At 37.6% G+C, this 12,623-nt stretch overlaps 1 protein-coding gene across 3 annotated transcripts in view; it reads right to left on the bottom strand.

Annotated features, from left to right (window-relative positions):
* Nucleotides 1-1,345: 1,345 nt before the first annotated feature.
* Nucleotides 1,346-12,623, bottom strand: part of LOC127529922 (disabled homolog 2-like) — a 63,002-nt gene continuing 51,724 nt past the window's right edge. For all 3 annotated transcript variants that reach the window (XM_051935212.1, XM_051935213.1, XM_051935211.1), the window contains one exon: nt 1,346-1,702. In XM_051935212.1, coding sequence (XP_051791172.1) covers nt 1,695-1,702 — 8 coding nt within the window. In that variant the 3' untranslated portion in view covers nt 1,346-1,694. The remainder of the gene's footprint in view (nt 1,703-12,623) is intronic.

Below are 12,623 nucleotides of genomic sequence, written 5' to 3' on the forward strand. Positions count from 1 at the left end.
TGAGTTAGGATTCTTCCAGTTGAGCAAGACAAGTCTAAATGCCAAAAGTGAAGTAAAGGAAATCACAGTTTGTTTGTCCTTCTCCACTTTAAGCCCATCTGGAAGTACACCAAACACATCTGTTAATAATAGGTGAGGAGGGATTGTGAGACCAAGGTCATCTGATTGGCATTTAAAGATTTTGGTCCAGAATGATGTTAATTTGGTGCGGGTCAAGAACATGTGGCCCAGTGAGGCTGGAACTTGATTGCAGCGTTCACAGGTTGGATCTTGCCCTGGAAACATTTTGGACAATTTTAAACGAGACAGATGTGCTCGATATATAATTTTGAGTTGAATAATTATATGCTTTGCGCATATGGAGCACAAGTGGATTCTCTGCATTGCTACCTTTCATTCCTTTTCTGAGATATTGAGTGAGAGATCCTTTTCCTATTGTCCTCTTGGCTCTTTGAAAGAGAGGGAATGTAAAATGGTTTTATATATTACATAAATGCTGTCTGAGTCCTCATATATATATTTTGGTTTATCAGCAACCCTATACAACTGAGAGGTATTTAGGTGTTAAGTGAGAACAGCATTGTGGGATCTGGGACGCCTCCTAAGAGTTATGGCCCTGGGGTTTATGATGGTCTTAATGTGGCTTTGTAGGCAGAGTTGAGCTATTCAGTCACATTAAGCAAAATTTTTTGAAGGGTTGCCCTATTTTGTCAATGTTGCTGATAGACCCTCCCATCACACCTAGTTGTTTTCTTATAGTTTAATCAATTCAGCAGTTCTAATATGAACAAAGGGCCTGTTTCCTCATTGTCTTTAAGCTGGCCTTCACTCTCTACTTTGGGTGTTCCATAGAAAAGAAAGTCTTCCACACTTGTCTCTTCTTACACACAAAACGTTGTGAGCTTGAATGGCATAGTTGCACTGAAGCTGTCACACCAACTCAGATTAAAATTAATTGTAGCCATTTAACTGAACTCAATTCTCCCTTAACTAAACCACAGGAAAAATCCTTTCATTAATCCTGCCTTATCCTGTTCAGCATTGTGATAGCCACAGCCTACCTTGGACACATCAAGTGCCAGTCTATCACATGTATCTTCATGTTGGAACACACTTGGCCAATATAGAGTGTAATATTCATCTCACATGCATGTCTTAGGAATGAAAGAACAGATAAAAACCCAATACAGAAATGGGACAAACATTTATAGTCAACAATGACTGTGCCTCAAACCAGAGCTATTAATTGCTACACTACCATGCCACCCTATTCATAGAATTAATGAAAACAGATACACAGTTACTAACTGTCGCACATGGCAGACCTGAGACATCTACAATCACAAGTCAATTGTGTGCTGCAAAAAGAAAACAAATATAGATAATGGTGCATTCTTCTTTATTATTATTTAAAAGCCTTCACCATCTCTGTATTCTTAAAAAGTTACCACCACAGTAAGGAGAATGTGGGTAATGTGAAGTGATCAATTGCTTGGCTGTTTATTCCAAAGGAATTTTCCATCAGTCATTTATTCCATGACACTGGGAACTGACATCCTCTTCATTTGACCAACACCCTCTTCCCTGGAGGTCCTGCAATGCTTTGTGTCTTCTAATGTTGTTCATTTCAGACAAAAATATCTGGAGCTGCATGGTGGGTCTCATAATGATGTGAAGATTAAAGGAACACACATTCAACAGTCTGAAATGTAAGAAAAAAAAACAGATTAGACATCCTAACATGGCTCTTGAGCCATTGTTCTCCTAATAGGATCAAAATAAAAATGATATGAGAGTCTAAAAGCTGCCATATTCTATTAAAGGTCTTTTAAATTTCCTTAGTGCATCCACAGCACTACGTGTGCACAAACACATTTTAAAATACATGTTGATTGATTGTTCTAATTATTGTATTGTTGTTGTCCCTCACAATTAATACATTATGGCTACTAGGGCGTGACTCAAAGACCTAAACCCTTGACACAACTACATGAATAACAGTCCCAGACTCAAATACCTTCTTTTAATTAAACAAAGCACCTTTTGATGCAGGTTTCATCCTCAGATCCAGCAGTGATGATATCCTCCTCTTTCTACTCCACTTTCCTAGCTGAGCTTTGTTCTCCTCCTCTCCTGACTCCATCTTCCTGGGTGAGGTGGAGGGGCTTCTTTTATGCCAGACCCAGGAGTATTTCTGGTGCCACAACACTGCACTCAGGAACCTCCTTAAAGTGTAAAAGTCCTTTTCCACAAGCTCCACATGGTGTCACCCAAACAAGGCTGCCAATTGAGACTACAACTTCCAAGCAGCCCCGTTGGTGTGCTTCCACCCCCCATCCTTCTATTATGTTATTCTGACCGGGAATGGGAACAGTAACCATTCTCACCAGGATGCCAATCCACCAATTCTCTTTCACCATTATGAGGGCCGCCTGGCCAGGTAACTAATCATCCATCCCATGTGGGATACCAGCTCATTCTTGCCTTCCTTCGCAACATGTTCTTTTACTTAAGTAATAATTCAATTACTTCTGGTCTTTCTGTTTTTAGTTTTATATATATATATATATATATATATATATATATATATATATATATATATATATATATATATACAGTAATCCCTCGCTACTTCGCGGTTCACTTTTCGCGGATTCACGACTTCGCAGGTTTTTAAATACAAGTGATTGCCCGCCTGTCGCGGAAGTTATGTTCCAGACCCATCAGCAACAGGAGAAAATCCGCGATATAGAAAGACCATATAAATAAACTTTTATAGTTTAAGCCTTAAAATACCCATCCCACATGCTTTAAACACATGTAAATTTATAAAACACACTTTGTTAACACATATGATATGTGGATGTCGGGCTAAGGATATGAGTAACATCTCACTATTATAAAACATTTTAACTTCACGCAAGACAAGACAGTGAGACAGGAAAATTGGTGATGTACAGGCTTTTAAATTATTGACACGCAGAGCGACAAGCAGCACAAAGCCAGCACAAAGTCCACTTCTCCTTAGCGTTCATTCAGCTCCCCACCCCCTTGACAATGCGAAGTGGCAGGAGCTACTGCGCCTCCGGGGAGGGGGGTTTGAGCGAACGTACGTTCAGCTCTCACACACCCACAAACACACACACACACTCCTCCTTCCGAACGCGCAGAGCTACAAACAGGCATTTTGGCAGAAGCAGCACAAAGTCCATTTCTGCTCAGCGTGAGTTCAGCTGCCCCCCTTCACAAAGCGAGTGCAGACACATTGACGTCTGATCGCTGCGTGCAGTGTTGGTCTGAGGTGTTTAAGAATGTAGAAAGTGTTTAAGAGCATAGGAAGTGTTTATAAGAGCGTGGGAAAGGTTAACAAGAGAGTGAGAAAGGTTTATAAGAGTGTGGGAAGGGTTTATAAAGCCTTAAAATATGTATAAATAATAAAATAAATATAGGTCGCTACTTCGCGGATTTTCACCTATCGCGGGGGGCTCTGGAACGTAACCCCCGCGATAGGTGAGGGATTACTGTATATATATATATATATTTATATTCTTGCACAATTATCTGTAAAATTATTATGTTTCAGGTGTGTTTTGGTTTTATATTGTTGCTTTGGTCACCTCAAAGCCATTTTATGTTCTACATTTTTTTATGTTAGCCACCATTTTGTGACTGTTTCTGTATAGTTGTAAATGTGTTGTTTATTCTAGCTATACCTGTTGAATCTTCTTATTATTTAAAAATTTTACAAGTTTTGTACAGCTCTTTTGATAATAATATTACATTTTTACAATATGTATTTTGAATGGCTTTCTGTCATTCATGCCATGATTTTTTTCAATGTCGTTTGATGGCTGCAGTCATTGAAGTGGTTGAAATCACCTGACTGGCATCCACACAATGTATGACATTATCCCACAAAGACTATTTAAGATGGTGGTGTGGCAAGCAGTTTCCTAGCTTTTGGATGAATCCCTAAAAGACTACTTGCATGTGTTTGTGTTTATTTTTTGGTTAGGACTCTCTTTCAGCTTTTGCTCTGTCTTCTAGTTTATTTTAGTTTTTGCTTCTCAGGCTTTGTTAAATAGCATTACCAACCTACTGGTAAACTAATCCCTGCTTGAAATTTAGACTGTGTTTTACTTCTTTCAACAATTTCTCTTTTTTTTTCCTGATCTGGTACTTCACCAAAAAATGTTCAGCTTCTGGCTTCCTCCTGGTCATGTGACACAGAGATCATGCGACATATTGAGTTGTCACTGCCTGCCTATGTAAGATGGTGGCACACGGCATATTTTGTCCACCACTTTCGTGTATTAAACAAAAACTCTCTGGAGAAGAAGTGCAATGTTTTTGCTAGGGAATGGATTGTTGAGATACACTTCAGACATTTTGAATTTACCTGTGGCTTTAGGATTTGGCTTTGTTCTTTGGTATGTTTTACTTTTGGTATAAATGTGTCAATCCCGTTTTGTTAAAGACCTCATTTGTGCCATCATCTCCTATTCTCAAGCACTTGTGTTCGTTTAGAGCTAACCAAACATCACCCTGGTTACAGTTTTTTTAATATAATCATTGTCACATGAATGGGGTTGGGCTTTTAGTTTAAAACCTGGGTGGTCTCAGGACCTCTGTTCATGATAGGAACCCACTGAGCACTGTGTGAGCAGTTTAACTCTATGCTGCGGACCACTCATAAATGAACTTCAATCAATGCTTGCAAAAATGTCTAAAGGAAATCTTTTCTGTCATCTCTTCCATTTTCCACATGCCTGTTTCTGTTGATTTTCTGTTTTTTATTGTCACCAGACATAAAGATCTTTATCATTGTATGAAACTGTTTAATATAGCATGCACAACTGAATTGGATCATTTGAAAGATCATTTAGTATGTGGTCTGAAATGCTTGCCCCATGTAAAAATGTATTTTTCAGAGAAAATTGAACTTCTACACTTTTTATACAGTTTTCATTGTTTATCTAATTTTATTACTATGTATTTGCTTTATGAAATGCCATTTTGAATTTTTACAGGTGACTCCTTTTGTCTTTATTGTGAATTGGGCGGCCCGGACACAGACAGGCAGACACGTTTAAAGCCATCACCACACGTTTATTTACACTACCATATTTACAAGAGTCCATCAGTGCACTGCCACACAAACCCCAACAGTCTCCCAAAAGTACAGGCTTGAGTTAGCCACCTCTCTTTCTCTTTGTCTCTCCAGACCTCTCCTTGCCACCGCCTCCTCCTCCTCTCCGACCTCGTCCACCTCCTCACCCGACTCCAGCCCTGAGTGAGGGGAGGAGGCTCCTTAAATTGGCAGGCGGCTGATGACCAGACCCGGCCACCTGCCACACTCTCTTTACTGTTGCCATAGTGGTTTATATGATCTGTCTATGCATGCTTTGTGTCTGACGCTTTTAGTATAAAATATGGTGGGTTCAGTCAGTATCCAAGTATGTGGTTAAACACCTAAACATTACCTGGTGTGCAAATAAAAGCATAGCGTTTATAAACAATTGGGATGATTTTTGGGAAAGGCCTGGATTTTTCAAAAGAGATGGTCTTCATCCTAGCTAAACTGCCTGGCTGACTGATTAGAGCACCATCCAGGCCACAGTCATGGGATTTTAAATCACAGGCTGTTGTTTATCCCATCTGTTACTATCCTGAAGCTGTTAACCCATAATCCCTGTTGTGGGGCATCCAGTAAATTTAGTCTTGATGCAAACCTTAAATTACTTGATATCCAAAAAATAAGGTGTATAATTAGACCAAGAGATAAAACCAGACCCTCCACCAGGGGCATCTGTAATAGAATTTACTTCAAATTAAAACAAAAAGCATGCAGTTTTAAATGCTGCTTATTGAACATTAGCTCTCTTGGCAGTAAAGCTGTTTTGGTAAATGGTATTACATTAAGTTAAAATCTATATTAACTAAATCTGATCTGTATCTTCTCACTTAAACCTGGCTTAGTAAATTAGACACTGTTCCCCTAGCTGAGACATCACCAGATGGCTACTCGTTCCTTCATAAGTCTAGAGATTCTGGTCGAGGAGGAGGCCTTGGAATAATTCATTGTAACAAAATGCAAATCGCTTCTAAAAATTTTGGCGACTTCCTTTGAGGCATTCATTTTAGATATTAAAACAGATTCCAACACAATTATAGTGCTAGTCTTTAGACCACCATAGCCATATTCATTGTTCATGACTGAATTTAGCAATCTTTTATCTGATTTGGCTATAAATTATGATCACGTAGTATTGATGGGGGATTTTAATGTACACATTGATGTGGAAACTGACACTTTTAACAAATGTTTTACTTATTTGTTAAATTCAGTAGGATTTTGTCAGATTGTCAAAGGTCCAACTCATAATCATAACCACACATTAGATTTAATTATAACTTACAAAGTTGAAATTCAAAATTTAAATATTACTCCATTAAATTAAGTTATTTCTGATCACTATGTAATCACATTTGATTTAGTCAGGCCCTTGCCAACGCACTCACAGATTAAAACAAAGAGAGCGCGATATCTAGGTTGTAATTCTGCTTCAAAATTTATAGATACTTTGAGTAAGTCGAGAGTAATTGTGGAAAACCATTTAGATCAGCTAACATCACATTATAATGTGATCTTGAGAGATGCTCTGGACACAGTGGCTCCCCTTAAAACAAAAGTGATCAAAGCACAGAGAAACTCTAACTGGTTTAATGAAAACACTCGAGCTCTTAAATTAGAGTGTCGAAAACTGGAGCACAGAAGGAGAACATCAAAGCTACATATCTTTCAAATTGCATGGACAGAGAGTGTTAAAAAATATAAAAAAGCTCTCTTTAAAGCTCGCTCAGAATACTATTCTACAATAATAGATAGCAATAATAAAAATTCTCAGGTACTGTTTAGAACAGTGGCTAAATTAACAAAAGGGAATTCAGATCTACAGTGCAAAATACCAACAGATATTAGCAGTACAGACTTTATGAACTTCTTCAATGAGAAAATTAAAAATATAAGATCCCAGATCTCAGCATTACAGTACAAACCGCATACTAGCCTTAGCAGATTCTGTCTCACATTGCATTCAGCACTTTAGTAATTTTAATCCTGTAACTGAGCAGGAAGTCTTAACTTTAATTTCTTAAATGAAATCCACTACTTGTTCCCTAGATCCAGTGCCAACAAAACTAGTAAAAAGTGCAATGGATGTTCTTGCAGCGCCTATTCTAAACATTATCAATAGTTCATTATTGCATGGCACAGTACCTGATGCACTAAAAGTGTCAGTCATTAAACCATTACTTAAAAAGTCAGACCTAGACCCACACATACTTAATAACTATAGACCTATTTAAAATTTACCCTTTCTCTCTAAAATACTAGAAAAAAGTAGTTGCCAATCAGCTTCAGTCACTCCTTACGCATATCTTTCATTTAGATCAAATTAAGTTTATCTGATGTTGTCTTTAATTAGTTGTGTTACTGAATTAAAGGAGTGGATGGATGAGAACTACCTATCTTTAAATATTGCTAAAACAGATGTTAATTGTTGGAGGGAATGATGCTTATCACAACAATATTTTGTCATCATTTAGCTCAGTTGGAATCACCATTAATTTTATTGAATCAGCCCGCGCTGTAGGAGTTATCTTTGACACTAGCATGTCATTTAAAGCATTACAAAGTTGTCCAAATCATGTTTCTTTCACCTTAAAAATGTTGGGAAATGAAGGCATTTTCTAAATAAGCAGGATTCTGAGAAATTAATTCATGCATTTATTTCTAGTAGGATTGACTACTGCAATGTTGTGTTCACTGGATGTTCAAACTGTTCTTTATACAGCCTCCAGTTAATCCAAAATGCTGCTGCAAGAATTATTCCAAGAATAGGAAAATATGAACACATCACTTCAGTTCTTAAATCCTTACACTGGCTCCGGGTTAAGTTTAGGGCGGATTTCAAAACCGTCCTTTTTACATATAAAGCATTAAATGGCCAAGGTCCGGCTTACTTGTCTGAACTTATCATGACTTACAAACCAGAGCACAGATTAAGATCTCAAGATGCCGGTCTGCTAATGATTACAAGAATTAGTAAAATAACAGTGAGAGGCTGAGCTTTTAGTTACAGGGCCCCTAAACTGTGGAATGGTCTGCCTAGTACTATAAGAGATGCCCCTTCAGTCTCAGCTTTTAAATCCCGGCTGAAGACTCACTACTTCAGTTTAGCATATCCTGACTAGAGCTGCTGATTAATTGTACAGACTGCATCTCTGTTGTTGGTCATTAGCACTAAAACATAAGTAACATGATAGTTATAATTGGATACTAACCCTCACCTATTCTGTTTCTCTTCTCGGTACTCAAATGTGGCACTTGGTGCCACGGCCCGCCTGCCTAAGGTAAAGTCATCCCTGATGGAGGATTGCAGGGGTAGAGGGGTCCTTTCATCGGATTGGCTGGCTCAGCGCTGACTCAGCTGTGGAATGGCCAAATGGGGGAGGCAGCTTGATGGCTGAGGTCTTCAGAACTCTAAACAAATCCAAATCATATTATGGGATGTCATCTACTGTTAAATTCTGCTCCATATTTGTACATTTTTTATTTTTATACTGTATTGAGGATTTGTTGTGTTCTGTGCATTGTATTGTATTGACCCCCTTCTTTTTGACACCCACTGCATGCCCAACCTACCTGGAAAGGGGTCTCTCTTTGAACTGCCTTTCCCAAGGTTTCTTCCAGTTTTTTCCCTACAAGGGTTTTTTGGGAGTTTATCCTTGTCTTCTTAGAGAGTCAAGGCTGGGGGGCTGTCAAGAGGCAGGGCCTGTTCAAGCCCATTGCGGCACGTCTTGTGTGATTTTGGGCTATACAAAAATAAACTGTATTGTATTGTATTGTACCTTATGGATATTTTGCCGTTTTTGATCTCTGCTTTTTTTGAGTTTGTCTTTTGGTTTTTGTTTCTCTGTTGGTGACTCAGTTGGTTGATTTCCTGTTGCTAACTTTGCTATGTTCATTTTTTACTATTTTTTTTGGAACTTTCCCTCATCTCCTTGTCTATTTTTTGTCAACTGTCCTTTTCAGGAGATTCTGACAATATACTTCGTCATCAGCCCAAATATTTGTGAACTAGGATACACTGACTTAAGACTAAGCATACTTTTCTCCCAGTAGACATGATCACAGGTGCATCCGTCTGCTTTGATGACTTTGTTTTTGTCAGGTTCCACTCTTCATTCATTTTACTTAGTTTTGTTTACTGACTAGTGTTTCCTCTGCTGTTTCCCCTGTTTACAATATCCTACCATTATTCCTGCAGTCACCATAGTATGGATGTGCACCCAGCCTGAGGCAGTGACGCATGAGCTGAGCCAAGCTGAATACAGCACACATAAACTGGCAGGTCACTTCAGGAGCTTCTTTAAAGTAATAGAGCCAGGAAGTCTTGGGTCTACTTTTCTGATGTCATTAGACGTGGTAGATGCTGTCTTCATGATATTTTTTTTCTGCTCTGGCCTTTTGTTTGGGCACACATGTATTTGTGTCTCTGCTGTTTTTTCCACTGTTGTGCTATTTGATTTGAGCCCCTATGTCTAATTATTCTCTAGGGTAATTAGGGTCAGTAGTTTAGACCGTAGACTTTAAACTGTAAGATTGATGGTTGAATGGAACCCTGACTGTGTCACTAAATCTGTCTGTAGTAATGCATCTTGAACATGTAGACTTTTGGATGAAGGTGTTAGCCAAATGCAGAATAGGTAATAATTAGGGTTGGGAATCAAATGCAGTAAAACAAAAAATTAACTAATTAATCGCATAAATGTGTGGAATTAATAACGATTAATCACATCTAACATTAAAACATGCAATCATAAAATAAATACATAAATCATGAAGTAAATACACAATCACAAAATTAATTTTTAAAAGTTTAATATCACAGATTAAACTTAAACAATTACTTGAAACCTAACCTTTTATCAAAATACTATTTGAGCAAATATAACCTGAAAAGCAAGTTGAAAAGAAGGCAATAAGAAAACGAGGCCAATGTATTAATTCTCAAATTGGTATAGCATATGAGACACAGATGTGTAAACAACAACTGTAGACTTTGAATGCACTGTTAAAGACTTACTTGACTTACTTGAAATAAGCATCTCTTAAATGGGCATACATTAAAACTTGTGTTAAAACTCCACAAATGCCATAATAATAATAATTCATTAAATTTATATAGCGCTTTTCTCAGTACTCAAAGCGCTATCCAGGCAGGGAGGAACTGGGAAGCAAACCCACAATCTTCCACAGTCTCCTTACTGCAAAGCAGCAGCACTACCACTACGCCACCTGTGAGGCCATCTTCAATTGTTCATCACCATCAATGACTTGATAATTAAACTCTACACAACTGTTGTACCATGAGACCTGAGAGAGACACGGAGTCCAGACTGGGTCTAGACCTGACAGAGACACACTTCTCATGTGGTCCAGACCTGTCTGAGGAGGATGGGACTACCTGGAGAAGGCAACATAAAAGCAGCTCTGCAATTTCCATTTTGCAGACACAGCACTTAGAGAGCACTTTAGCATTCAGGAGACATGTCTGTGGTTCATCTGGGTGCATGTTTGCCAACGATTTTACTGCCCCTTTGGAAAGTTTAGCACATGTAAAAATGTAATGCTTTTGTGGTTGGTAGAATCGTGGTGTGCCTTTGGGTTTTTGAGTTACAAAAATGTGCCACCACAGAAAAACAGTTGGAAAACACTGCTATACTTACACCTTTGTTCCTGGCGCGCTAAAGAAGTTCTCTGTAGCAGCTATCTCGCTTAAAAACTGATACTGTGTATTGCTGGGATACTTATGTTGCATTCTTTGCATAAATTAGCAAAGATGCTGCAAACTTTAAATATAGGTGGTGATAATCATTATACTTCTATTTCGTAGAATTTTGTCATATTAGGGCAGTCGGCACTGTAAGCTACCTGGCAGACAGGAGAGTTAAATACAGAGGTACTAAAGATTTATTTTAATTTTTTTGCCACTTCAAAAAAAAAAACATATTTTGAGTGTATGTGATATCACACTAATTCGATCTTCTTACAGATACGTGACATGAAAAAAAGAGCATAATTTTTACCTTTGCTACTTCTTAGTATTGCTCCAAGACTACTAAAACCCCCTTCCTCCACCTATTTTGATATGTATAAATCAAGAAAATGAACACTAAATCCACGTACTGACATGTGGCAAGGTGTTGTGAAACATATAATTTAAAACTTTTAAATAAAATATTATTCCCAGAATAAACATGAAAAGCAATAGAAGAGCTGGATTCAGACCTTTAGAGGCCATTAGCACTTAAAAGATTTTGGTGCCCCCATATATATCTAATTCAAAATAATAATAAACCATATAATAAAACTTACTTTTTCTAATTGGAAAGTCAGATCCTCAAAACTAATCTTATGTTTAGCTTCTATACCTCACAGGTATTCAGCCTGCCTTGTTGCATAGTTGCTCTGTTTGGATTTTAAATATACTTAAAAATGAGAAAATGAACACTCAGCTGAGCAATGCTGCACCCTTTGCAGTTTTGCACCATCATAAATCCAGCAATGGACAATTTCTGTGGTGCCCCCCTTCCTTTGATGCCATAAGCACATGCTCATTTTGCTTAATTGTTAATCCAGCCCTCAGCAATACTCACAAACTCCAATGCTAATTCAATGCTTCACGACTGGGCTTCTCTTTCAGGCTAACATAGAAAGCAAGAAAGAGGAAACAGCAAATGTGATGTCCAGGTGGCCCCGCCTCCTGGGGCTCCACTCACAAAGCATAGAAAATGGCAGCATGTTTAAAGACAGAAGACAAATAGTAATGAAATCTAACAAAAAAATAACATGTAAATATGAAAAATAAATTTCAAAACTAAAAAAACAACCATAAAATGGAAAATAAATGCAAGCCAGGAAAAAAAAACACAAAAATATCTTTTTAAATATGCTACAAAACAGATTTATTTTTCTTAAAATGTCCACATGTATTGTCATTGCCTGGTCAATTTTGTACAGCCATGAGTTCTATCTCTGAATATGTAAGGGCTGGAAATGTTTTAGATTTTTCATGCCAAGTTAGGTTTATTGTAATGTGTACTGGGTACGATGGAATTCTTATTTGCATAGCTATTCAGAACAGATGGAAATAACACAATACAAAAAATAAATATCCATAGTATATAAGTATACACATATATACTGTACATACATTTCCAAGTTGTGTGTGAATATATATATACAGTGTATAATATGCATTATATATATATATACTGTATGGAAGTGAAGGTCTGCGATATGCTTTGCATATTTGTAGCTAGAGATCCACAAAGCGAGAAAATGAGTCACGTATCTTAAAATAGTTTTTTATTCCTAAGCATTTGACAACCTACCAGGTGTCATCCTCAGAGGAAAATGATTAAACATACAGAAATCAAGAGCAGTATATAGCAGGTGAAGAGTAGGGGGAATTGTAAGTTGGGGGTGGATTAATAAGGAGGGGTTCAGAAGATGTTGGTCATAAAGTCTTTTTGATTATTTCGATGCCTTATTT

The sequence above is a fragment of the Erpetoichthys calabaricus genome, chromosome 12 (assembly GCF_900747795.2).
Source record: "Erpetoichthys calabaricus chromosome 12, fErpCal1.3, whole genome shotgun sequence".
Classification (NCBI taxonomy): domain Eukaryota; kingdom Metazoa; phylum Chordata; class Cladistia; order Polypteriformes; family Polypteridae; genus Erpetoichthys; species Erpetoichthys calabaricus.